Source organism: Phyllostomus discolor, chromosome 3 (assembly GCF_004126475.2).
Source record: "Phyllostomus discolor isolate MPI-MPIP mPhyDis1 chromosome 3, mPhyDis1.pri.v3, whole genome shotgun sequence".
Taxonomy (NCBI): Eukaryota; Metazoa; Chordata; class Mammalia; order Chiroptera; family Phyllostomidae; genus Phyllostomus; species Phyllostomus discolor.
This window is the reverse complement of record NC_040905.2, coordinates 99,263,389-99,290,272: the sequence shown is the minus strand read 5'-3', so window position 1 is coordinate 99,290,272 and position 26,884 is coordinate 99,263,389. Positions and strand designations below refer to the sequence as shown.

Below are 26,884 nucleotides of genomic sequence, written 5' to 3'. Positions count from 1 at the left end.
AGTATCCCTCTGTATTAGTTCATTAGTCTGTCATAACAAAGAAACGCAGACCAGAGGGCATAAACAATGCAAATTTATTTTCTCACAGTTCTGGAGGCTAGAAGCCCAAGCTCAAGGTTTCTGCAGGGTTGGTTTCTTCTGAAGCCAGAAGACCATCTTTGCCCTGTGTATTCCCATAGTCTTCCCTCTGTGTGTCTGTGTCCTAATCTCTTCTTTTAGAGGATTGGATTAGTACCCACGCTAGTGACCTTATTTTACTTTTATTACCTCTTTAAAGGCCCTATCTCCAAATACAGTTGAATTCTGAAATATTGCAGTTAGAGCTTGAATATATGAATTTTTGAGGGACATGGTGCAGCCCATAACACCCTTTTCCCCTTCCCTCCACACCCCATATCGGCCCCACTCCTTATGTCTCCTCTGATCTCTGACACTCACCCTCTCTTCCTCATAGGATTGGGACCTTCTTCTGCCCACTGCTGCCCTTTATCCAAATGATTACTCTTTTCATCATGTTTTACGTCAAAAATGTGAGTCAATCTGAAGTTGGAACCAATCAGCTTGACTCAGTCACATGTGACCCTGTAGTGGTTGGAGTTGGGTGAGGGGGTGTGGTTGGGGGCACTGGGAAGGGTATCAGGAAGCCTCTGTCTTGCTGGGGTCCCTCTGACAGCTCCCAGATGGTAGGTGGGTACTTCTTTCTCTCCAGATCAGCCTGATGATGAATTTCCAGCCTCCAAGCAAAGCCTGGCGGGCCTCACAGATGATGACCTTCTTCATCTTCTTGCTCTTCTTCCCATCCTTCACTGGGGTCCTGTGCACCCTGGCCATCACCATCTGGAGGTAGGATATAACCACTTTAGAATGAGGCCTTAGAGCTGGGGTGGGTGAGTGCTTTAAAATGCATATTTTATTATTAGTCAGGTGTGGTGAGGCTAGCAAATCAGGAGATAACTGCCCCTGAAAAGATAATTTTTTTATGCTCACAGATTCCCCAAAAAAGGGGGGATGCCGCACCACAAAGGGTGGGGGAGCATGTGGGAAGGCACCATTGTAATTCTGGAGGCAGAAAGAGCAATGGGAAAGGTGGGCAGAGCCTTCATTGTGTTTTCCATGGGAAGGAACAGGCCAGGCAGGATAAGCAGGTTTAGGACTGGCTAGTTTGAATAATTTCAGCAGGCCCTGGGGCACTGGGGCTGTCTGGAGTTGCTGGGTACCTGGCCATCTGATGATTATGGCAGCATAATAGCAGCCCAAGGTGTGCAAGCTTGATAAAGGAGCTGGGGCGTGAGAAGTGGGCTCTGGATTGGTTGGTTTGCATATGAAAGACTTGCTTTGTAGGTTAGCCCTGGAAATGGCGGTCTCTCCAGGGTCAGTAAGGCCCCAGATACCAAAACATCAGTAAAAAGACATGCTTAATACAGTGTTTTAATCCCAGGTTCCCTTGCTAACCAACAGACACTAGGAAGGGACTATGGCTGGGTTAGGTGCCCACCATCGTGCCTGGCACAGCTTCCTCACTTTCCCCAGAATGGGGAAAAGATAGTTCCTCCCCCTGGAGAACAGAACTGCATCTAAATAAACTGAAAGGCCCTGTCTGACCAGGCTGTCTCCTACTTCTCCAACCTGATGTCCATTGGCTTCATCTTCCTCTGGCTCCACAGCTCTCCGTCCCTTACTGGGACTCTGAAAACCATTCTCCACACAGGGCAGGGTCTTCTATTTGAAGAGCTCTCCCCATTCATTCCCTTTGCTTGGGAGCCTTCTTCCCACCCTCTGGCTCTTGGCTCAAAATTCATCTCTGAGGTCTGACCTTCCTGACCATCCTTATCTCTACCAGTTCCACCTCTACCTTCTCTCAGATGAGTTTTTTCTTCATTCCATAGTTCACAATCAGAAATGCCTTTGTTTGAATCTTTGTTTAATTGTTTACTCATTAGTTGCCCATCTTCCCCACTAGAATATAAATTTGAGAGGGCAGGTACTGTGTCTGTCTTGTTTACTATGGATTCTCCAGGGCTTAGTATCTAGCACAGTGCCTGGTATGAGTGCAATAAACCTAGAACAAATTAATGAATGAGGGAATAAACAAACAAAGAAGTTAATTTTTAGGATACATGTGGAACTGGAACCACTGGCAATTTAAGTAGCTTCAGGGCAGGCTACTCTGTTTTGTCTCTTCCTAACAAGTTCCTTATCGTCCTCTAGTTTTTGCTTGTTCATAACAACAAACTGCACGTGGCCATCATTGCCACAACTTCAGGTTCCATAGATTGGAGGGTCGCTTCTTCATATTTCTTGGTACAAGTTCCCAGTAAGGAGAATCTGGTTGCCCCAGTTCATTTCTTTGAGCCAAGGTACCACAGAGGCTGCTGCCTGGTCTCTGGATTGACTGCCATTGGATCAGGTGACACTCCTGTCCAAGAGCTGGTCCTCAGAGTGTGAGTCATGAGTATAAAACAGACCAGCTGAGGCTGGGAGAAGGAGAGTTTCCTTTGGAATGAGGGTGTGGGTAGAGCAGGCAAGGATTACGGGTTTCAGAGCCCAGAAAGGAACCCCTGATTGTAGAACCAACTAGACCGAGTCAAACACTAGAGATATTTTTCTGTTCTTTGTTTTACCAGATTGAAACCATCAGCTGATTGTGGCCCATTTCGAGGTCTGCCCTTCTTCATTCACTCCATTTACAGCTGGATTGACACCCTGAGTAAAAGGCCCAGCTACCTGTGGGTCGTTTGGATCTACCAGAACCTCATCGGCAGTGTGCACTTCTTTTTCATCCTCACCCTTATCGTATTGTAAGTGGGACACCTTGGGAAACACTCCACTGTGTGGACAGCCACAGGGATGTTTGGTAGGAAAGCAAGGGGCTGCAGGAGAGCTCAGTGTTTGGGATGATCCTGGCTCTGCCCTTGAGTTTTTAAAACATATAGTTCATATTTTCCTACCTTAGTTTTTTTTGCCTGTTTTATGAAGAAAGCAATACCTGTTCTGTCCCTCGTAAGAGATAACATGAAATTAAAATGAAAAAAAAATGGATATGAGAATGCTTAAGATAATTACATGTGTGATTCTTTCTGAGATAGTGACATTAAAACGGGTTGGTCATTATTGATACATAGGATAGTGTGTTTTCATTTTCAAATAGAAAAAGATCAGTTTCTGACTTCTTGTGAAAAAAGTAGATTTGCCAAGACTGCACCTGTTTTCCTGCATGAACACCTGGGTCTGCTGGTATTGGAGATTGCGGTTCCTCACGTAGAGGGGCGCTGGCTCTCAGTCGGGCCCTCCTCCCCCAGCACTGTGTTACCACTGGCCTCTTCAAAATGGAGAGTCTTCCTAGAGTCTTGCTCCTTCAAACTTCTAATTCACTGGGGAGCTTGTTAGAAATGCAGAATCTTAGGCCCTATCCCAGACGTACAGAATCAGCATCTCCATTTTAACAAATTCCCAGGAAATTTGTATCACACTGAAGTTTGAATAGAACTGCCCAGATTCATAAATGCTGGTGCACATTAGAATCATGTATTTTAAAAATTACTGATTGGCCCCATGCCCAGAAAAGCTCAACTGATCGATCTGAGAAGGGGCCATGGCATGAGTCCTTTTACTGCCTCTCAGGTGATTCCGTGTGTGGAATGGTGAGAAGCGTTGCTATGATGTATTCAACCTATAACTCAATCTGGCTAAAAAGTTGGATCTGGACCTACTCAGGTCTCTAAATATCACCACCAGTTTATAGGAAATAAAAAGTGAAAAGAAACATGTCCCTTTCAGGGACACAGTTGGGCCAAAATCCATTTTTGAGCAAATAATACGGGTCCTTTGCACTCAGTTATAATCCAGAGCCTGCCAAACACTGGCAAACATGTCTGCCATTCTTTCTCTTCTTCTCTTCTAGAATCATCACCTACCTTTACTGGCAGATCACAGAGGGAAGGAAGATTATGATCAGACTGCTCCATGAACAGATCATTAATGTAAGTTCTGTTGGACCCCTCTGCTATCCTTCCCCCTTTCCAACATTTTATAATGGAAATTTTCACACATATTCCAAAACACAACTAGTACAATGAATCCCTACCTGCCTACCACCCACCCCTACAACCATCAACAATTGTATACTCTCATTACATCTAGTCACTACCCTTTCACTGAAAATCGCTGCATTATTTTAAAGAAAACCCTGAGCTTGTTAGTTGCCTGGGGTGCCTCAAAAATTACCACAAACTTAGTGGCTTAAAACAACAGAAATTTATCATCTCACAGTTCTGGAGGCCAGAAATCCAAAATTAAGGTGTCAGCAGGATTGGTTCCCCCTGAAGCTCTGAGGGAGTTTCTGTTCCGTGTGCTTTTCCTCTCTTCTGATGGCAGCTGCCTAATCTTGGTGTTTCTCAGTTTGGGCCTTTGTAACTCCTATCTCTGTCTCCACCTTAACAAGTCCTTTCTCTCTGTGAGTCTGTTTGTCCTTGTCTTTGATGGACTTGCCATTGGATTTAGGGTTTACCTTCATCCAGGATGATCTCATCCCCAAGTTCTTGATTTAATTATATCTGCTAAGACCCTTTTCCAAACAGAGCCATGTTCATAGGTATTGGGGTTAGGATAACTTGGACATATTTATTCAACTCACTATGTGCAATGACCTTCCAAATGTTGCCAATGAGGATTTTTAAATTATCATGATGAACTCCTGACTTTAAGTATATTTTGACATCTTTTAGTTACAGTCACTTGTTTATGCATAAATAGCCTCATCCTTTGCTAGTGGAAATCCTTTTGAATTAGCTCCTGGGTTCTTTCAGCATGACTCCAGAGGTCGTTGATAGTTGCTTGCTCTCTGGAAGAGTAAGCTTTCCAGATTCATCTTGTTCATTTCCTGTCTCAGAACAGGAATCAGACATTATTTTCAATTTATTCAGGGAGCCCTAGTGAAATGGTATTTAGAGACCACAGTCTGGGCAAAGGGATACTCATTGCTACTGGGCAGGTTCTTTTCTAAATACCAGCATAATCATGACATGAGCTCTTATGTCTAAGAACATGGGAAAGAAGCAGGACTCCCCAGGGTTCTCTCTGCTTGAATCATTGGGGTTTCAGATCATTTGAGTTGGTCCTTTCTAGAGTATAACAAAAGGGCATGGATTAGTTATACTTTTTTCCCTGCCTGTCCCCTGAAGTATCACCTGTATTTTTCTGATGCAGCACTCTGAACAGTTTGGGCAAGTCTTATGAAGATCTCAACATGGGAGGGATTTGATTCTAAAACCTCCAGTTGTTAAGGTAGTGCCAGGCACGTGTTTGGATGGCATCATTTCAGGGAAGCGCCATGAGCATCACCACAGGTCTGCCTGCTTGGGAGTCTTGACCAGAGGATGACCACAAAGACTGGAACATTGTCTCCAAAAGATTCAGACAAAGAGACTGGGAATAGGCATGGCAATGACCTTTCCCAATATGATCACCTGCATCAAAACTCCTGAATGCTTCTTAAAAGTGCAAATTTCCTTCCCTTTTCCATCCAATAATAGCAACAGATAACATTTATTGAGGACCTAGATAATGTCTGGCATTGTGGTAAATGATAAAAAATTCTACTAAATTTTTATTCCTCTTTCTGAGCACAAACATTTCCTGAAACCACTATTTAAAATTAAGGTAATCAAGACTTACAAAGTGAAGTGATTTGCCCAAAGTCATAGGACTAGTAAATAGTGGGATTTGAACCAGGTGACTCCAAAATTTGTGCTCTTTTACTACACTGCAGTTTTGCCCCCGAGTCAAAATCTATTGCGGAAAGGCTGAGAGTCTGCATTTTTTCAAGCTCTCCAGGTAGTTCTAATTTGCTCCAGAATAAGGAAACAGCTGCTGCATGTGAGAGATTTCTGAAAATGGTGGCTACATCCAAGACTGCTGGGGGAGCTTGTTAAAAATAAGAATTCCCAAGTTCAGTTCTTTCCTAGAGAATAATTCCAATTAATAAATGTAGAAGGAACACAGGGAACAGAAAATCATGACGAAGTAAATAGCACAGTAATAATTGTTGCAAGCAAGATCCACTAGTGGATGCTATCATTAGTGGGTGAAAGTTTAAGGAAAATGAAGGCATGGGAACTGGGCTGATCTAGACTGGACAGACCATTGAAGGTGCTTGCTAGCCCACCTCAGCACAGGTGGAACATACCACTCTCATCTGCGACAGATTCACAGGAAAGTGACTCATCTCCTGGGGAAGGCATGTCCACTTCCTATCTTCCCCATCCCAACTAGGGATTTATTTAACTGGGTCTATTCCATTAACACAGGTCACATTGACAAATGAAATATATTTGATGTCCTTAGATGCAGAGCTACAAGGTTTGACATTCTCAGTGGGAGGACAGGGAAGACCCAGATAATGTGGGTTCCCAGACAGGGTTCTGGGGCAGAGGGAATGCCAAGAAGGGGGATGAAGTAAATCATTTGTCCTGGGCCTTCAGCCAGTGTCATATAAGCTGCTTCTAGCAACTAGGCTGGAAAAGGCTGCTACCCAAGCCTGCTAGGAGAATTGCTTTAGAGGAGAATATTCCAATTCACGAAGATGTGAAATGTCTCTTTTCTTTCATCACGAGAAAACATGGCAGCAATAGCTATTTACTGGACCCTACTCGCCTAGACATAAACCTTCCCAACATTTGCTTCTCCACCCCACACCATCATTCGTCCTCCATGTTTTTATCTTCATTTTTCTTCTTGGCAGGAGGGCAAAGATAAAATGTTCCTGATAGAAAAGTTGACTAAGCTGCAGGATGCAGAGAAGAGAGCAAACCCCAGCTCATCCACACTGGAAAGGAGAGACATGGAGGTGAGGCTGGAGGCCTCCTCGGGACCCCCGTGACACACACTTGCCTCCCGTGTAAATGGCATCAGGAAACCAGTGTCACATAAGGACACTTCGCTTTCTATGTTGAGACATTTCTGTATTTTTTTTAATTTAAAAAATAGTGCTCATTCATTTAGCACTTTCCCTGCCCAGCCTTGTTCTAGGTGCTGGGGTTATTGTAGTGTTGCTTTTTCACAGAAGTGGGGCTATACTATGCACGTCTATCATAATCCCCCCTTAATACTGTGAACTTGTTGCAGTCCGTACATATTTGTACATTGGATTGTTTCCATGTTTTCTTAAGTACTAAGAACAGTGTGCAATGAACCACTTTTGTTATAATTATTTTATGTGAGTATATCAGCCACAGGCCATCCAAATGATGATGTTAGTAGATATTGCCATGTCTACTGTTCCAGAGCCCATGATGGCTTCCTTGGTGTTCCAGAAAATATAGCTAAACAGTAAATGAACCTTAATTCAAATGCCACTAGTTTTGAAAGTTATGATCTTGTCCGAAGAGACTGCTGTGTCATTTTCTATCTTGTGTAATTAATACTACCGGCACCACTCAGGGATCTAGAGGCTCAACTCTAAATCCTAGGAAGGTAGGAACCATGTCTATGACCTTGCAGCCCCAGGTCCTAAGCTATTACCCAACAAATTGTAAATACTTTGTGAAATGAATGAGAAAAATAAATGGAATCACAGTCCCTAAAAGACACAACAAAACATGTTTGATGTTTTTATGGTTGAGCCTTGTTCTTAATCTGTCACTTCTTAGTTTTAAAATTGTGGAGGCTCACAAATCTCAGTGACTCTGCAACAGGACCTGGAGTCTACATTACTTTCCACTGAGGAGGCTGCCTGTTTTCTTCTTTTCAGGAGCCAGGCCCTTTGCATGGCTGGGAACATGAAGCTGCTTCTGGTGAGTAACCCAACTGGCACTGAAGAATATCTAATTTGTCTAGATGACATACCCCAAGACAGAGTATCAGACTTGCTCGTGTATCAGTTACTCGTTCAATTGCAAGAATCAACCTAAAGTAACTAGCTAAAACCCAAGCAGAATTCTTGCTTTAAAAGCTGGGGCTCACAGTGTACCACAAGAACCTGGTTTCTTTCTGTTCAATTCTTGTCTGTGTTAGTTCCTTTCTCAAGTAGCCTTTCCTAATAATTGCAAGACAGCTTTATCATCTTCTTCTATCCATGGGCCAGACCTGAGCTGCAGGCCTCATCTGTAGATACAGTGGAACAATCATAGAGGCCACAGGGGAAGAGGGACTTCCCCAAGAAAACCTGTGGTTAATGCCAGAAGGGAATGAATGCTGGGGAGGAAACAAACAAACAAATTCATCTTTTTCGGGATAGCACTTACTGGCAGCCTGCAATGATGGGAGTTCAAGGGACAGAACTGAAGGAACTTAAAAGGAGGAGGGAAGGAAGGCAGGAGAAGCTGAGCTATCCTGAAGGCAGTTTGGAGAGATGGGGCAATGTGTGTCTGTGCTAACTTCTCCTTTCCTGTGTCAAACCTAGACCTGCGATTTAGGCGGTCAGTTCAAGAAGGTAATTCAAACGCCTGAGACTATTGTAGACAGACACTAATCAAATAAGGAAAGAAGATAAAAGTGGAACAACTTCTTCCATGACACCTGGGCGTTTTGGAGTTTTTCAGAAAAGAATTCAAGCCATTTGCCAGGAGTGGAAACTGACCACAATGCAAATACTGAAGTAAAATTGTCCATTCCCTGTCAGTATTTTACACTTGAGTTGCTGATTTTTAACATAAAATATTTGGGATTTTGTAATAAAGACTGTTGTAATATTTTAACTAGTTTGCAAAAACCTGGGAAGAGATTACCTGGGAATGATGTATTTTGCTTTAAGAGATGTGCATATGAATTATTGGTCCTCAAAAATTTCTCTTCCCAGATCTCCCAGACCTAGCAAAGGTTTGGAAGGTGATGCTAAGGCAAGTGGTCCAGTCTGAATAAAACTGTGATCCTCTGTCAGGGATGTGATGCCTCTGAATTGTGGAACCTGCATTTGTTCATGACTTTGAACTAAAAATATCCCTATGTTACCCAAAGATAAAATACAACCAGAGGTCTCAGCTGTGAACTTAATTGCATATCAAGTACATGTGTCTTGGGCGTTGGATGGGCATAGGAGGTGTGTGGACTCTGATCTGTGAGGTTTTATACATGACCATCAAAGTGTTATGTTGAACCAATTGTGGAACCAGTGGTATGGAATACATATATATATATGTATTTGTGTGTGAAATGAATATAAATGAACATATGTGGGTGTATATGTATATATACTCATATGTGCACACACACATAGATATGTAGCATTCTTTTGCAGATTTGCCAAATGATTCACAAGGCATGTGACTGTACTTAAAACTGAAGTTTCCAGCAGAAAGGTACAATTACTGAACTACTTGATGTGGAGGGAGTCTCCTCTTGAGTAATCACTGTCATGAAGTCTAATTGGAAATGAATTTAGAAGACATTTAAGATACATTTAATACACAAACATCCAACCAGTGTTCAGTCATGGATTCACTTTTTCATCCACTTATTTATTCATTAATTGATTTCATCAACTGAATTAATTCCTTTTGGTTTCATCTTTGCTAGTGGTTGCTAGTAATGTTCATTCATTCATTCATTCATTCATTTCATAAATATGTGCCAAATGGTGAACAAGATAGTGAATAAATCAAGATACAGTCTCTGCCCTCATACACTTACTGTAGCAGATTAATTTAGACAGGAACTTAATCATTTAACAATAATTGTAATTGTGATAGGTGCTCTGAAGGCTTCCCAGGGACAACTGGGACACAGCTTGTCTGTGGGGTCAGTGAAGGCAGCCCGTGGTACTGCTGTTTGAAATGACTTTCTCCCCTCAGTGTCATTGTGATCCTGCTTGTGTTTCTCTGGCGTCTACATCGAACATGAACTGTCTGAAAGTGTCTTTTTGCTGACTCACCACATGCTAAGAGTTTCTATCTCCATTTACCTCCATCTGGCCTCCACTTCTGTAAAGCCCCTGCTTAGCCTGGAGGAATAAACACAATGAAAAGACCTAGTCTGTAGGTCTCACACTCACGTTTGGTAGAGAATGCTTTTAACACTTGGTTTTCAGATAAGGGGACGTATTAACCAAATACCATGGGCCGGGTGGCTTAAACAACACAAATTTATTTTCCTACAGTTCTGGAGGCTAGAAGTTCAAGATCAAAGTGTTGGTGTCCACAGTTTTGTTTTCATTCTGAGGCCTTTCACTTTGGCTTGCAGATGGCCACATTCCTACTGTGTTCTCACATGCTTTATTCCCTCGGTGTGTGCACATTCTGGTGTACCTTTATGTGTCCCGGTGTTCTCTTGTAAGAGGACACCAGGCAGATTGGAATAGGACTCACTTTATTGGCTTCCTTTTAATTCATTCACCTGCCTAAAGGCCCATCTCCAAATATGGCTATATTCTGAGGTACTGGGGGTTCAGATTTCAGCATGTGATCTTCTAAGTCAACAGTTCAGCCCATAACAGGGGCCAGCTCTCCCCCAGTCCCTTTAGGCACCCAGGTTCTCAATACTGACTGCCCTCAGAGTCACAGGGGAAGCTGTCCCGCAACAGCCAGGCCCAGGCCCCATTCTAGACCTAAATCAGGCATCCGTACATTTTCTTTAAAGCTTCCTGAATGATGTCAGTAAAAAGCCAGGGTTGAGAACTACCGAGCTAGGATCTAGAGTTCTTCCCAAAGTTGCCTGACCATAAAAGCTACCCAAAGCACTTAACTAAACATGCAAAGAGTGAGCTCATAAAATGGCATCAAAATCTTCAGGTGACATTCCCCCATCCTCCTCTTCCAATCTTTAATTAGTTCAAAATGATAAAAGTAACACATGCTTTCCAGCTGTCACTTGAAAGCTGGATAACCTCTGCAATTTTAAGTATAAAAGAAGGATTGCCTGTTTTGAATTTCTGCAGGTCTGATCTTTCCAGTGACCTCAGCAAATGGCCCAGTTCATTTCTTACGATGCTATTAGAGGATTTTGTGTGAAGTTCAATTATAAAAGGAGTGACTAAAAATAACACAGACTGGCATATGTTTTTATAATCTTTGAACTGAGGACAGATGGTAAGAATTCAGCTCATTAATAGGAATTGTCTCAGTATGGTAACCAGCACTTCACAGTACTCTACTCCTCCAAGTTGAAACTATTTGACAGCATTTCCATGTCTGATCAACTGAGGGACTAACCATTGAGAGGAGCTCCACTTTGCACATGAGTGCACCTGCCTGATACAAGTAGTGCCTTATACTTGAGTGGTGTTACTTTCTGCTCAGTGCCTTTCCCACTTTAATCACCAGAGCTCTTATTACAAAGCAGCTTCTAGCCCTGGCTGGTGTGATTCTAATTTGTGAGGTTGGGGAAAGGGCCTGAGAGTCTTTCTGTCTAGTATTATGGGTCTGAGGTCCACACCCTGAGTAGTAGTACTGTTTTACAGCACCCACATTTTTTCTTATTTTATAACAATAGTATTACACTGTTAACATATTGTTCAAAAATACTTGCAGCCCTGGCTGGCATAGCTCAGTGGATTGAGCTCAGGCTGTGAACCAAAGGGTCGCTGGTTTGATTCCCAGTCAGGGCACATGCCTGGGTTGTGGGCCAGGTCCCCAGCTGGGGCCACATGAGAGGCAACCACACATTGACGTTTCTCTCCCTCTTTCTTCCTCTCTTACCCTCTCTAAAAATAAATAAAATCTTTTAAGAAAAAGCACTTCCACTTTTATCGTTTGAACCTAACATTATTGCCGTCGGATAATTAGTGCAAATATATTTGACAGATGATGAAAACTTAGGCACACAGGTTAAGTGATTTGTCTAAGGTCTCATAGCTAGTTAGCAGCAGAATCAAGGACTTCAGGTTTTCTCTAGCTCAGTGGTTCTGACTTGTGCAGGTATCAGAACTGCCCAGGCTTATTAAAACAGATCCTGAGCCCCGCCCAGTTTCAGTAGTTCTGGGATGGGCTCTTGAGAATTTGCATTTCCAACTTCCCCCCATAATTGATGATGAATAAATGTCTCAAAGGACAGCACCCACTGTCCCTGATATCCAGCCTCTTCTTAATATCTGGTATTCTGCAAATATTTTGAGTATAAAGTTTAATGATAGACGAAGTCATTAATCTTCAGTATTTTTGATCAAAGAAATCAAATAACCTTACTGTACAGTAATTATCACTCCATGCTAAAGGTCTGAGTGGATGTTGGTAATATTTCATTAACTCACACATTTGCTATCTTCAAAGCTGTGGTTTACTGTCCTATTGAAGCACTATTTCCACTTTAGAAAATGGTATGTGTAATTTTATTTAGAAATCTGCATCTAATAAAAAAAGTTTGTCTTGCTGACATTATTGTCAAAACAGGATTTTAGACACCAGTCTCCAAATAAGAAAAACCAGTGTTTAAGTAAGTAGTTGATTTTTTTTAAGTCTTTCGAGGTAGCTCTTCATTGTTACCTGTCTCCAGCATCCTGAGAGCAGAGGTGCAGTCTAATAAACAGCAGCAGATGTGATTTTAATCTGTATTCACATTCTCAGAATGGTATCTATTGGGATTTTGGATGGCTCCTTGATGCTGCTGAATCCTGAGTCCTTTATCTAAGATAAACACCTAAATTTTCTTCTCACTGTTATCTCTAGTTTCCTCAAGGAAGTTTCCACTGATATCCCAATTCACTCCTTCAACATTTATTGAACACCTACTACATGACAAGTGTTGTTATAGTTATGGACCGGACATGATAAGCAGAGTTTTAGGGTGTGGGCTCTGGAATTACATTACCTGGGCCTGAACCCTTATCCTATTACTGTTGTGTGACTTTAGACAAGCTACTTACCCTCCTGGTGCTTTACTTTCTTTCCTTCAGTATATAATGGTACCTACCCTCATGGTGTTGCAGAGTAAACACATTGAAGGCATTTGAAACAGTATCTAGTACATGGTAGGTTGTCAGTAAATGTTAGCTACTAACAAGACTTGCACTCACTTTCGTTTAATCTCAGCCACCCTCTGGAGTGGTGCTAACACTGCCCTTATTTTATAAATGAATTAAGTAACTTTACTTGCCTTAAGATCATACAGCTGGTAAGTTGCTGATCAGGAAATCAGTTTCACTTTTCCCCCATCCCAAGTCCTGTTTTTAGCCCCTATACCAAGCCTTCCAAGTACTTAATAGTAGTACTTGTTAACATCTTTCTCCACCCAAGTTCTCCATTCTTCAAGGCCCTAACCACCTTGACATGGGATATAAATCCTTAATTGGATGTAGAGGAGTCAACAGCAAGATGGATTTGGGACAGAGGCAGCAAACTGTCTCTCGAAAGGTCTTGACACAACAGAAAAGATGTTAACTATATGTCCCAAAGAGAATTCCTTCCCTGTCAGTTGTGCAGTTTCCAGCGGCATGTCAAAGGAGGAATTCAGTCCACAGAATTTTTTAGTCATTTTCCCATTGCCACTCTGGTCATAACATGGCATGGAAACACATGCAGTTTAGATATCTGTTCCATTTATTGAATAGATTCTTTGTCCTATTGTTTTTAACTTCAAGAAAAATCTTTGTAAATGTTGATTGAAAATGTCCCAAGCCCCATCTACATTCCGCTGCCAACACCAACTGCAGCAAAAAATCAGTTTGCTTCTCACTGCCATCGAGCTGTGTGGACTGCTGGCCTGCCTGCTGCAAGTGTGAGGCTGGTGACCCACTGGGACTCAGGAGGGAAATCATGACTAACTTGTGGGGCCTGTGATTAAAGCTATGTACAGGTGGGGCTGTAAGGTGGGAGATGGGGTGACTAAAAGAGAAAGACAGCTTTGCAATTTTTTAAAGACTCAACTTCATCTTACATATTGCTGTTGAAGTCCACAATAAGATCCTCTGGAAACCCATGTGGGAAGGAGCTGGGAATCAAGAGCTTTATAAAGGTAGACAGTGGGGTGTGAGGGCAGGGGGTGTTCCAAGCAGGAGCTCCAAATCAGACCAACCTGAACTTGAATCCCAACTGCACCAAGAAATTTGAGACTTGAGTAACTTTGCGGTGGCTCAGCTTCCTCATCAGTAAAAAGTGAATACCTCTAAGATTTTTGTGAGACAATTAAGATAATGTGTTAAACACCACATAGTTGTTCATTGTTGGTACCCTGCTCCCCACCATGTCTGCTAAATAAGACCAGGCTGTGCTAGTCAACAGCTGTGTCATATCTGAGGAAGACCCTTCCCTTGCACAGGTTTTAGTTTTCTTGTGTCAAGTAAGACTAAATGTCCTTGAATTGTCTAATCAGTTGCAGAGCAATCCGAAGAGTGCAACTCTGCTCCCTAGTGGTCTATAGTTATTTCAAGACACGTACCATAAACTTTTCCTCAGGCTGATGTCAATACTTAATTTCCTTCCCTACACAGCACACTGAGGCTGTTGTCCCTGGTCACTGGGTGACTGACAGCAACTTCAGTTCCTTTATGATATGATACTTGATACTCAGTTTTCCCTTAGTGTTCCTTTTAATGATTTTAATAGTATGATCACAAGTTTGATGTCTACAGTACATTGATAATGTATCCGAATGCAAATATTTTAAATAAGTAAATTATCTAATTGTGTCAAGTTTTAAAATGTCAACTTTGAATGGTCATGCATTTCCCATGCATCCGCATTTGCAACCCAAACTGCACAACTCAATTTGTGCTTATCCTCACTGGGTCTTGGTGTATGCCTCAGCTAGATCTGGGCAGGAGCTGTTGTGCCTTTTTGCAGACCCAGATTTTCAAGAGCAACATTATTTAACTCAGGTAGGTATTCCATGGAGCACAGTGGCAACACCAGGTTTTGCTTTGGTTCAGGTAAAAATGCGATTACCAACTACTGCTTGGCTGGCTGCCTGATCCCCCATGGCTTGGCCTAGCACAAAAGGTTTTTCAATATTCCTGCATGAGGCCAGCAGGCAATCTCTGTACCCATGGTTTCCTCCCTGGGGAACAGTCTAGAAATGAGGTTCGCAGTCTTCTAACATGCTGTCAGTGATATAGCTGGAACCAAGATAGGATTCGTAGTAACTTTTTTCATCAAAGGTATTAACAGTCCATGCAACAACCTGAATGCCTTTAGCTGACCATTTCTTTAAGTAGTTCCTGGAGAAAGAGAAAAAAACAAGTATGTTAGAACAATAACCACTTGGCCTGGAAATCTATAATGGTCACTAACTATGGTACTCACTGAGTACTAACAGTGCTCAGAAAGAGCCTCTTAACTGGCCTCTGCACTGAAATCAGAGGGAGTGTTCCAAAACCCAGCATGAGAATTTCCTCCACAATGTTCCATTCCAGCTTAAAACACTTCAGTGCCTTGCTAAAGAACCCCCAAGTCATACTGGAGGCCATACCTGGCTTAGCCCCACCTGTCTCTTTGACCTCATCTTAAACCACACTCCCCCTTTCTTTTCTGTGCTGCAGAATATTGTTTTTCTTTTAGTTCCCTGAAAGAACCAGGCTCTTTCCTCCCCTAACATTTTTGCATGTTTCTTCCTCTGACTTGATCTCCATACCCACCTCCCTCAATTCCTACTCACCCTTCAGACTTCAGCTTAGTTGTCAGTTCCTTGGGGATGTTTTCCCTTACTCCCCCACTAGGTCACATTATACGTGTACACTGTTCTCTCCTACAAAGCATTTATCTTAGTTGTAATTTACTGAAGTTTTATATGATTAGCATCTGTTTCTTCCACTTGACTATAAGCTCCAGGAGGACAGACCATGGTTTGGTTTCTTTACCACAGTATCTTCAGATTCTTAGTATAGTACTACCTGAACTACTAGTAGTTACATGCCAAATATTTATTGAATTAAATGCATACACATACCTGAAATAATGTGAAACAAATTATAATCAGTTGAAATACACAGCTATAAAATTGCTAAAAGAAAGATTCAGAGATTGCCAGCGCATTAGGGTACAAAAAGTTTCTTGGAAACGACAGAGCAAAGCATGTAATGTATAGTAGAGCAGGAGGAAAGATGGGAGAGATGAGTTAGGCACTCACAGGACATTTTCACTGTGGTTCTGACCTGGATCCTATGTTGGTTTTCAAAGGGAGCCAATCACAAGGAAATGTGATCAATCTCCCATCAGTTTGGCAAATTTATTTTTTCCTTAAAATGCACTTAAAACCAAGAATATTTGATCAACTTGTTTTGGAAATAAAATATGCCTGAACTCTTCCCACCTAAGAAGCTAGTGGCATTCTAATTTAATAAAGGCATAGTGGGCTTTGAGGGTGGGAACCAAACCAGGATGTCCACCATTAATCCTTCCTTTCTAAGAGTATTCATGAAATGTGTCAGGACAAGATAAAAGAGCCCCAACTTACGGAGATACAGAATCTTTTTGTATGAGGAAAGCTGAAATTCCACACAGGTACCACAAGATATTATGCATGCTCCAATCGAGCAAAATATCTAGGACCACGAACAAAGACTGTTCCCAGAAAGCATCATAGCGTGGTTTCCCATCTCCTGTATGGCTAAGGCTCCAAGGTCTGTGCGTTAAAGCCGTTACTACATTCTGATCTGTTTGTCTCATCTGAAAAGGAATTTTGGAAAATGAAATAATTATAAATCCAATACCTGCCTCTTGTTATTTATTTACTTACTAACTTTTATTAGTATTTATTTTATGCTGAATTTACTCCCAGGCCATGAGCTTTTGTTTCTTCAGTTTATACTGGGATATCTTTTTCTTCTGTGCAACTTCCTCCTCTGGTTTAGGAACAATCTGCTCTTTTTCAGTGAGGATCATCTCAATGTGGCAGGGAGAGCTCCTGTACAGGTTAATCTTCCCATGGGCTCTGTAAGTTCTGCGCAGCATCTTGGGAGCTTCATTCGCCTGGATGTGCTCAATGACCAGAGAATCCACATCTAAACCCTTAAGTTCAGCATTACTCTCTGCATTTTTAAGCACGTGCAGCAAAAACACAGAACTCTTTTTGGGCCACCGACCCTGTGTCCAGCGCCACTGTTTGGCCTGAGCACACCTACCAGCCCCACCATTGTATCGATAGAATGGGACACACTGCTTCTTTAAAGTGACATCTTTCAGATACTTGGTGGCTTTTCAAATATGCATACCCTTGATGGCCTGGGCAGTTTCATGAGTGTTCTTAAAGTGAACATGAAGATTTGAACCTCTTGATTTACATGATTTTGTGAGGTTCTCTGGGTCAAGTGAATAGCGAACTATCTTCAGAGATCACCTCTGGTCACTTTTGGAAAGAGTGCCTCTTGTTATTTAAATTTAGCCAATGTACTCATTCTGAAAGGTGGTCATAGGTGGTACCCCCCCCCCACCCGCCGCCGCCGCCCCCCCCCGGTCTGCTAAATAAGTACCCTATCATAAACCCTTTGAGAAAATAATGTGATGGATGTAAAACATTTAATATAAATATAAATAAGAACTCTTGCTTCACAATCCTAAATGAACTGCAATTCTATCTTTAAAATGAGAAAATCATAATCTCAGGGTCAAGTTTTAATCATATTGCAAGAAAAAAAACTTTCAACTGGACATCAATTTAAATTCCAGCCAGAGATAATTAGAACTCAATGAGGATGAAACTAAGATCATTTCAAGATGGGCTGATTAGCTTTTAATCCTTTCCAGAGTAAATAGCTGAAAAGAGTGGTTGGGATGGGGCAGTAGGATGAGAAGAATGTGAGAAGAGAGGATCAAAGTTGGGGTAGGGGATAGGAAGAAGGCAAAGGAGAAATGGGGAGATGTGAATAGAATCCTTTTAGTTTGTGTTCTATGCTCCTCTAGAGAATATAATACATTTCAAAGGCCTCTGTGGCCAAGTAAGTTTGGAAAACACTGATCCAAATATCTGAAAGCCCTATGACATTATTCATCTCAATGGCAGTTTATATGTGGACAGGCTACACTCTTACTATAAAGTTTTAAATGTACCTGGTTGGCATAGCTCAGTAGATTGAGTGTGGGCTGCAAACCAAAGTGTCACAGGTTCGATTCCCAGTCAGGGCACATGCCTGGGTTGCAGACCACAGCCCCCAGCAACCGCACATTGATGTTTCTCTCTCTCTCTTTCTCCCTCCCTTCCCTCTCTAAAAATACATAAATAAAATCTAAAAAAAATACTTTAAAAAAATGTTAAATGTATGCTCTGTTGGTCACTGTTGAAGAGTGCTACAGAAGCAATTCATTGCTTTGGAAGCTGGTAAATTCAGGGAAAGAGTAAGCATTTTTTTCTTATTGGGTAACTAAATAATAGGTGAGACTTTCTATAGAAGTATTTAGCTAATACATGAAATGATAGAATTCAAATATTAACATTTTGCAACCCCTAGTAAACTGAGAGCTAGCCATTGGCATCACTAGCAGCTACTAACAAGAGGTGGCCAGACGTTATGTGCCTTCCAATGGAAAAATACCCTAACCTATGAAGGTATCTTGCCAGGAACAACTGAACCTAATTTGATCAAGCCTATACTCTCACTACCAATTATTTATAGGGAATATATAGAGAGGAATGTGCCGAACTGTATCGTGGCATAATTAGTAAAATGAAAATGTATACACTGACTGGATATTTGATGATCTTATTGTTAATGATTTTAGATGAAATAATGGTATTAATGCTATCTTTTTAAAGGAATCACTTTTTAAAGATACTTAAAGGAATTTTTATGGATGAAGTGATATCTGGGATTTGCTTCACAATAGCACTGGTGAAGAAGAATGGGGGTACAAATGAAACAAGCTGGACCATGGTTAAAGGGGCTCACTCTACTATCATCGACTTTTGTGCATATTTTAAATTCTCTGAAATTAAGAGTTATTTTTCAAAAGATATTTTGCTGTTAATGAGATGCAGGGCTGCATAATTCTTTCTGTTCTGAGAACATTTATTAAAGTAATCTGAATGAGCCTATAAACATAAATAAAGGAGCCAAAAAGGAATTATGTTATTTAAAATGGGGTATGAGTACAATCCCCTTCCTGAATTCCTCTTGTTAATTTAAAAGAGTTTCTTAACCCATTCAGTTCAATTTAACAGGCATCTGCCTTATGTTTACTTAGCCCATTGTTATGATCATCATTAACTAATATAATATTATGTACAACAAAAATCCAGAATTTTTACCTTATAAATAACTTCTGGCAAGAAAGAGCAGACCACACTATTATTGTATAGTTGAGGGAACTCCATGTACATTTTCTTTAGAGCATCAGTAGCCTGTAAAACAGAAGAGATTTGCCCTGACTAGTGTGGGTCAGCCAGTTGGGCATTGTACCACAAAGTGAAAGGTCACTGGTTCAATTCCTATTCAGGAGCACATGCCTGAGTTATGGGTTCAGTCCCTGGTCAGGGTGCTTATGAGAGGCAACCGATCAATGTTTCTATCTCACATAGATGTTTCTCTCCCTCTCTTTCTCCCTATCTTCCCTTCTAAAAAACCAGAAGAGATCATGTATTTAAAATCTATTAAAATGTAATAGTCTTAGGAAATAACTATTTTATATTAAGTACAACCCTATCAAATAAATCAGAAGTTCAATAATATATAGGGAGATTGAAAGGAGTATTAGTAGAATCTACTATCCATTGGGATCCATTTTAAACTCACATCTGCAGCAGATAAAGAAGTTGGGATACTGCTGCTTTACTATCTTCCTACAGGCCTGTTCCCTTGGTCATATTTTTGGAAAGTATAGCAGACTGTAGGCCAATGGAGATTGGAAGCAAAATTTTAAAACCTTTTCCCTAGTTTAGCCACTAGGAAAAGTCCTTTTATACCGACAACTCTATCACCCTCTGCTTTTCCTAGCTGAAGCATGAGCCATCAGCCTGGGAATTACAAAGGGTAGATTTTCTCAGTCTAGGTGGTTGAGAGGAAAGATCAACCATTATCAACATGAAGGAAGAAGCGATGAGACAGGGAGGAAATGGGAACAGTTAGAAGTCTCTCAACTTTTCCCAAGATGAGCAGAAATTTCTTTTTGTAGTCCACCTAATGAAGAATAATAGAATTAAGATATTGACATTTTGTAAGCTCTAGTGAATTAATAGATTGCCCATTGAATATACTGCTGCTACATCAAAATTCTTGAAATACTACTAATTTTTGGAAAGTCACATATAACCAAATATCAGTAACAAAATGCATTCCCAGAAAAATAACATAGGAATTATTCATGTTATGCTTCCCCTTCACTAATGTGATAGAGCTACAGAGTCAAAGTTATTTTCTTGCTGTTTCAACTATCATATGTACCGTGGGTAATAACTTTTCACCTACATCATTTATTTAATTCTCACGATAACCCTATGTGGTAATTTTATTATTCCCATTTTTCCCATGAGGAAACTGAAACTTATCAAGGTTGAGGTAGTAAGTCCATGATCTTGGCTCCTGTGCTGTACTATCTCCAATTAGCTGCCAACACTTGTTTCTTTAGACTACGTGAGAGTGAGATCACTACATTATACCTAGTCTTGCCCAAAACACCTGCTGAACACCCAACCAGCAAGCTTAAATAGCTGGATTTTTTAAGTAATTGTTTTCTTCTTCTCTCCCCAACTTCCCTCTTATTTGAAAAGAATAAGCATGAAGGGTTGGTATACCATGGGTGAAATGCAGGACCATCAGAGTTCTCCAACATCAACAAAACCTGAAGTGAGCATTAAAAATACATGTCCTGATACTTCCAGCCAAGATGGAGGTGTAGGTAGACACACTGTGCCTCCTCACACAACCAACATACACAAAACAACAATTTAGAAACAAAATAACAACTAGAACTGACAGAAATTGAACTGTATGGAAGTCCAACAACCAAGGAGTTAAAATAGACACATTTATCCAGACAGGTAGGAGGGGCGAAGTCCAGCTGCCAAGTAGAGAGAGGTCGAGGCAAAAAAAAAAAACAAAAAACAGTGGCACTGGGCGTGCACGGCAGCAGCTGGCAAACCCTGGGCGCATAAGACAGCAGCAGGCAGACCCTGGATGCAGGGTGGCAACAGGCAGACCCCAGCATGGCGGTGATTGTGAAGTGGGGCACGGTGTGGAAGGTGACTGGCTGACCAGGCAGTCCCACATTCGTGCACACAGATAACCCAGGTGACACTGGGGAGCAAGACAGACCACACAACCCAGGGCTCCAGCGCAGGGAAATAAAGCCTCAAAACACCTATTGAAAACATCTGTGGGGGTTGAGGAGCCAGGAGAGACTTCCAGTCTCACAGGAGAGTCCATTGGAGACACCCACAGGTTCCTAGAATGTACACAAGCCCACCCACACAGGAATCAGCATCAGAAAGGCCCAGTTAGCTTGGGGGAAGCTGCGGAAGGGACTGAAATCTGACAGAGAGTGGAGCAAGTGCCATTGTTCCCTCTCAGACCCGGCCCCCACAGCAAATACAACTAAGCAACCAAGAGATAGCCAACCTGTCAGATGCACAGTTCAAAGCACTGGTAATCAGGATGCTCACAGAATTGGTTGAATTTGGTCGCAAATTAGATGAAAAAATGAAGGCTATGCTTAGTGAAATGAAGGAAAATGCACAGGGAAACCAATAGTGATGGGAAGAAAACTGGGACTCAAATCAATAGAGTGGACCAGAAGGAAGAAACCACCACAGAGAAAAGAATGAAAAAACAAGACTTTAAAAAAATGAGGAGAGGCTTAGGAACCTCCAGGACATCTTTAAACATTCCAATATCCAAGTTATAGGGGTACCATGACAGGAAGAGGAGGAGCAACAAGTGAAAAACTTATTTGAACAAATAATAAAGGAGAACTTCCCCAATCTGGCAAAGGAAATACACTTCTAGGAAGTCCAGGAAGCTCAGAGAGTCCCAAAGAAGCTGGATCCAAGGAGGAACACACCAAGGCACATCATAATTACATCAGCCAAGATGAAAATGAAGGAGAGAATCCTAGAAGCAGCAAGAGATAAGGAGACAGTAACCTACAAAGGAGTTCCCATAAGACTGTCAGCTGATTTCTCAAAAGAGACCTTGCAGGCAAGAAGGGGCTGGAAAGAAGTATTTCAAGTCATGAAAGGCAAGGACCTACATCCAAGATTGCTCTATCCAGCAAAGCTTTCATTTAGAATGGAAGGGCAAATAAAGTACTTCTCAGATAAGGTCAAGTTGAAGGAGTTCATCATCACCAAACCCTTATTATATGAAATGTTAAAGGGACTTATCTAAGAAAAAGAAGATAAAAAACTTGTATAGTAAAATGGCAACAAACTCACAATTATTAACAACCACACCTAAAACAAAAACAAAAATGAAAACAAACTAAGCAAACAACTGGAACAGGAACAGAACCACAGAAATGGAGATCACATGGAGAGTTAGCAACAGGGGAGTGGGAGGAAAAGAGAGGAGAAAAGGTATAGAGAATAAGTAGCATAGATGGTAGGTAGAAAATAGACAGGGGGAAGGCAAGAATAATATGGGAAATGTAGAAGCTAAAGAACTTATGACACATGGACATGAACTAAAGAGGGGGGAATGTGGGTGGGAGAGGGTGGAGGGGAATGAAGGGGGAAAATGGGACAACTGTAATAGTATAATCAATAAAATATATTTTAAAAAAAGAAAAAAAATACATGCTCCTTGATCCCACCATCCTAGGCATTTTCGGAATTTCTTCACTAGGTGGTATGGCTCAGAAATCCATATATTTATAATAATAGGCATTCCTGGTGATGCTGATGCAGACCACCTGGAAAACCTAGAACTACCAATTTAGCAAAATAATAAATTAACCAGAGCACCATTCTCCTTTTTCTTCAAAAATAGGAGTTTATTAAAGTTAGAATATATACTGAGGCTTTTATTTCAGATTTTAACAGCTGGTTTCAACTATATCCTGGGTTAATTTAAAAAACTGACATCATCAGAATTCTAAACTAGTAGACAGTCATTACTGATTATAACTATTGTTAGGGATAAATACACAAATTGTCCAAACATGGAAAAGAGTATTTGTACTTGAAAAGCTGGTTGTAAGAGAACCAATGTAATCTGACCCATATTTTCCCATTGCTTTCCTTTGCAATATGGTTTTATGAGTAAAAGTATATGTCATAAAATATAAGCAAAATTTTATTTAGGAATGTCATACATATTTGAAAAAAAATTAATTTTCTGATAAAAGTATTACTGCTGAAATCACAGAATAGGAAGATTACACAGAAGGGACAGAAATCATACAGAAGGGATAAACCTGTATAAAAAGTAAATATGCTATGAGCTATCAGAAGCTTTAAATTTCATCCTTAGTTGTCCATCTAAGACCTTTAACAGACAGAGGAAAATGATGGTGTCCAACTCCTGAACTCCTTTTATGAGGTTACTTGAGCAGTCTGTTCAAGAAGTACCTCTTCACTATTTATTTAATATCTTTGGCAAATAATGCAAGTAAGAGAAACCTGACTCTTCTATTTTGTGCTAGTTGTAGAATATCAGGAGTTGTTAAAAAGTTCCATCAAAGGTTAAAAAGTTTGAAAGATTCTATAATTTAACATTTTCCTTACAGATGTGGATTTTTGCATTGTATACTTCCATTAAGCAAATATAATTTATAAAAATAATCTAAGAAGAAGAGCCCTGGCTGGCATAGCTCAGTGGATTGAGCGCGGGCTGGGAACCAAAGTGTCCCAGGTTTGATTCCCAGCCAGGGTACATTCCTGGGTTGCAGGCCATAACCCCCAGCAACCGCACATTGATGTTTCTCTCTCTCTGTTTCTCTCTCTCTCTCCCTCTCCCTCCCTCTCTCTCTCCCTCTCTCTCTCTCTCTCTCTCCCTCCCTCCCTTCTCTCTCTAAAAATAAATAAATAAAATCTTTAAAAAAATAATCTAAGAAGAATAACAAATATATAGTTTTGGAAATGACTAGCAATTAAAAATGTCTTTTTAAAAAAGTGAAATCTATGGTATTAACTGTACCTTGTTGGCATGGCCCTTGACATCAAAGAAGATTGTAAGGTTATGATTTAAGCACTCTGCAACCGCTTCTCTCAGGGTAGGGATTTTTTCATCAGGGAAATCATTCCTGTCAGGGAGGGAAAAGGTATAGCATATTACAGGTAAAAGAAAAAAATATATATATAAAGTTTAGTGGAATAGACATTTGACAAATATCTCCCAAACAAGAGGAAAGAGTATTTTCCCCAACTTCCTTTCTTCAACCTCACTGAAGCCTAAGAATAATTTACTATACAGATTTAAACTAAAGTAGAGATATTCCTGACCAAAGAACAGCAACAACAAAAAAAATCATTTAATTTTTAGGAAATCACTGGATTTCCACTGAATTAATAATATAATTAGTAACTCTACTCACCAAAGGGTAGAGTGTATGACACCTTTGGAAACTCACAGACTTAATTTGAAGATTGTAATTGCCATAACAGAACCTTTGCAGGAAAAATTTTTAGAAATACATAAATCTATGGACTGTACTATTGTTCATTTAAGTGTCAATATTTAAAATAAATAAATTTCTAATACATAGTTTTCTGATAAAAAAGGAAAATTAAGTGCCTAATATATTAAGAAATCAGTTTTTCTCACATAAAAAGTTTCACTGTACGAGATTTAACTTACGTAACTCAACTGTATTATTTCAACTGTAAGATCTTGGCTTTAAATAAAAGAAGTATTTGAGCTCTTGCTCCCTAACATATGTCATCAGTTTGACTCAAATAATACCGTGTAGGACTAGCTCTGGTGTATATATATGTACATATATACGCATGCATACATAATTTATATGACAGTACAAAGTGACTAGACAGAGTATTATCTTGAGAATAATTCTGAGGCCAAATTTGGGCTCAGTGGGAAAAGATGAAAAAATCCATGCCATATTTCTGTTCTTCCTGGCACCTGCTTATTACCTGGGAAACCTGTATACAGTTCAAAATAAAACACAACACAACAACCCTCCTAGAGCAGATGTAACTTGAAGGTTCCAGTGTCTGTGATTTACAACAAAAGCTGAAGATATGTTTAAGCAACAATCAACCACTTACCTTAATCTGTGATTTGCTGCAGGATTAAGCTTCCTAATTTGTTCAAATGTCAAGTCACACAATCGACCAGTGCCATCTGTTGTCCTATCTACTGTGTTATCGTGCATTAAAATAGGAATCCCATCAGAAGTAAACTCAAGGTCCAACTCCACGCCTGTTGCTCCATTCTTAGCTGCCTTAACAAAACCATCAACAATATTATTGTCAAGTGTTATATTGCAATATAAACACTCAACAGGGCTAAGCAGACAGCTACTCTTACTGATTCCTTTCACATTTAATTTATCCATTCCTTAGCTGATGGACATTTTTGTTGTTCCCACTTTTTTACAATTATGAATAATATTATGAATATTCATATGCAAGTCTTTATGTTTCAGTTCTTTTGGGTATTTACCTAGGAATAGAAATGCTGGATCATATGGTAACTCTGTTTCACCTTTTGAGGAACTGCTGGACTGTTTTCCCACCAGTAGTATAAAGGTTCCAATTTCTCCACATCCTCACCAACACTTGTTTTTGATTATAGACATCCTAATGGGTATGAAGCAGTATCTCATTGTGATTTTTATTCGCATTTTCCAGATAGGTGATAATGTTGAGTATCTTTTCTTGTGGTTATTGGCTATTTGTACATCACAATCCTTCCAACAAATACTTATCAAGTGCCTACTATGTATCAGCAGTGAGGGGAGAGTGCTGAGCAAGAAAGAAAAGAATCATGGATCTCACATTTTAGTGGAGAGAAATAGGCTACGAACATGTTACATGTAAATTATGACAGTGATAAGTATTTTTAAAAAAGAAAATAGAGAGTAATGTGAAGGCCAAAGCAGGTTAAAGGTCACTAGACAAGGCAACCAGGGCAAAGTTTCTCTAAAAAGATGACATTTGAGCTGAGACCATAATGATAAAAGGGAGTCAACTATACGAAAATCCGGGGGAAAAATTTCCCAAGCATAAGAATTGGCAAGTATAATTCGAAGGCTACAAGGTAGGAAGGAGTCACAAAGTGTTGACCTAATCTATAGATCCTTGGCTTAAAGAGCTTACATTTGGGGAGGTCTTATCAGTCATTCCTTATCCCATTACCCTATTTTTTCATTACACTTTTCGCTCTCTTAAAAGTGTCTCATTTATGTATTTACTTGTTTAAGGCCTGTGTCCTTAACTCCAATGCAAGCTCCGTGAAAGCTGGGAACCTTTCTGTTGCGTTCATGACAGTATTCTCGGTGCCTGGCACACAGCAAATATGTAGTACTTGTGTTCTATAAATACTTGAAGTCGGGAGCCTTGCCAGATTTCAAAGGGATCGAAGGCCACTTCAGAGTCTTCCTGGACGAACAGGCTACTGGGAAGACTATCGTGAGGGGACTGGGTAACCTCCGGAAGGACAAGCGTAAGACCAAGCTCTCAGGAGGGGTCCGAGGCGAGGGCGGGGGGACTCACCTGTCGAATAGCAGCCAGCGTGTTCTCCGGCGCGTCGTGGCTGCCGCCGCGGTGGGCGATGGCGGAAACGCGGTCCCTTGGCTTGAGCACCTGCAAGGCCCTACGGGAGGGCAAAGGCTCAAAGCTGAAGAGGCGCAGCAGGAGGTAGAGGCTGCCGGTGAAGAGGCAGGCATTGAAGGGGCTGCGTGTCACCAGCAGTAGCAGCAGTAATATGAAGGAGAAGGGACCCAGAAGGCCATCCTGTTCCTCCCACAGCCACATGCCGGCGCCCGCACCGGCACGGACGGGAGTCCCGGACCCGCCGGGATTCCCGAACCAGACAGCGAGAAGCAAGGGCAACAGCCCCAGGTACTCGCCTAAGAAGCACCCTTCGAGGGGTACAGCGCCGCACAATGGCGGCGGCGGTCACGTCCGGAGAGAGAGA

The 26,884-nt window shown here is 41.0% G+C and overlaps 2 protein-coding genes and 1 pseudogene across 5 annotated transcripts in view; 1 reads left to right on the top strand and 2 right to left on the bottom strand.

The window, feature by feature from the left end:
• The window catches only part of TMC5 (transmembrane channel like 5), a 37,674-nt gene extending 28,686 nt beyond the window's left edge, over positions 1–8,988 (top strand). The window contains exons 12-18 of one of the 2 annotated variants that reach the window (XM_028519801.2): positions 455–530; positions 710–843; positions 2,625–2,798; positions 3,902–3,980; positions 6,740–6,844; positions 7,748–7,790; positions 8,399–8,988. In XM_028519801.2, the coding sequence (XP_028375602.1) occupies positions 455–530; positions 710–843; positions 2,625–2,798; positions 3,902–3,980; positions 6,740–6,844; positions 7,748–7,790; positions 8,399–8,445 (658 nt within the window). In that variant the 3' untranslated portion in view covers positions 8,446–8,988. The remainder of the gene's footprint in view (positions 1–454; positions 531–709; positions 844–2,624; positions 2,799–3,901; positions 3,981–6,739; positions 6,845–7,747; positions 7,791–8,398) is intronic. The other variant, XM_036020872.1, reaches the window with a different exon arrangement.
• A 2,916-nt stretch (positions 8,989–11,904) lies between these two features.
• GDE1 (glycerophosphodiester phosphodiesterase 1) lies at positions 11,905–26,878 on the bottom strand. Of its 3 annotated transcripts, none has more exons than XM_028509691.2 (6): positions 26,461–26,877; positions 25,012–25,187; positions 23,924–24,029; positions 19,102–19,194; positions 16,315–16,526; positions 11,905–15,079 (listed from the first exon to the last, which is right to left on the bottom strand). In XM_028509691.2, exons 1-6 carry the CDS (start codon positions 26,719–26,721, stop codon positions 14,932–14,934), a joined length of 996 nt encoding a protein of 331 aa, XP_028365492.1. In that variant the 5' UTR covers positions 26,722–26,877; the 3' UTR covers positions 11,905–14,931. The 3 variants fall into 3 exon arrangements, with proteins under 3 accessions (XP_028365492.1, XP_028365509.1, XP_028365500.1); XM_028509708.2 differs by having other exon boundaries at positions 25,012–25,183; positions 26,461–26,876; XM_028509699.2 differs by lacking the exon at positions 19,102–19,194 and having other exon boundaries at positions 26,461–26,878.
• On the bottom strand, positions 16,599–17,238 carry LOC114494530 (annotated as a pseudogene).
• Positions 26,879–26,884: the final 6 nt, after the last annotated feature.

What these genes read in the sequence shown, in the direction of transcription:
- GDE1 (XM_028509691.2), bottom strand. Translation starts at nt 26,721, where the DNA reads ATGTGGCTGTGGGAGGAACAGGATGGCCTTCTGGGTCCCTTCTCCTTC. An exon ending in CGCTGGCTGCTATTCGACAG is followed by an intron (nt 25,188 to 26,460) that starts GTGAGTCCCCCC and finishes GGTTTTGTTAAG; the next exon opens with GCAGCTAAGAATGGAGCAAC. An exon ending in TGCCAGAAGTTATTTATAAG is followed by an intron (nt 16,527 to 19,101) that starts GTAAAAATTCTG and finishes ATTCCTTTTCAG; the next exon opens with ATGAGACAAACAGATCAGAA.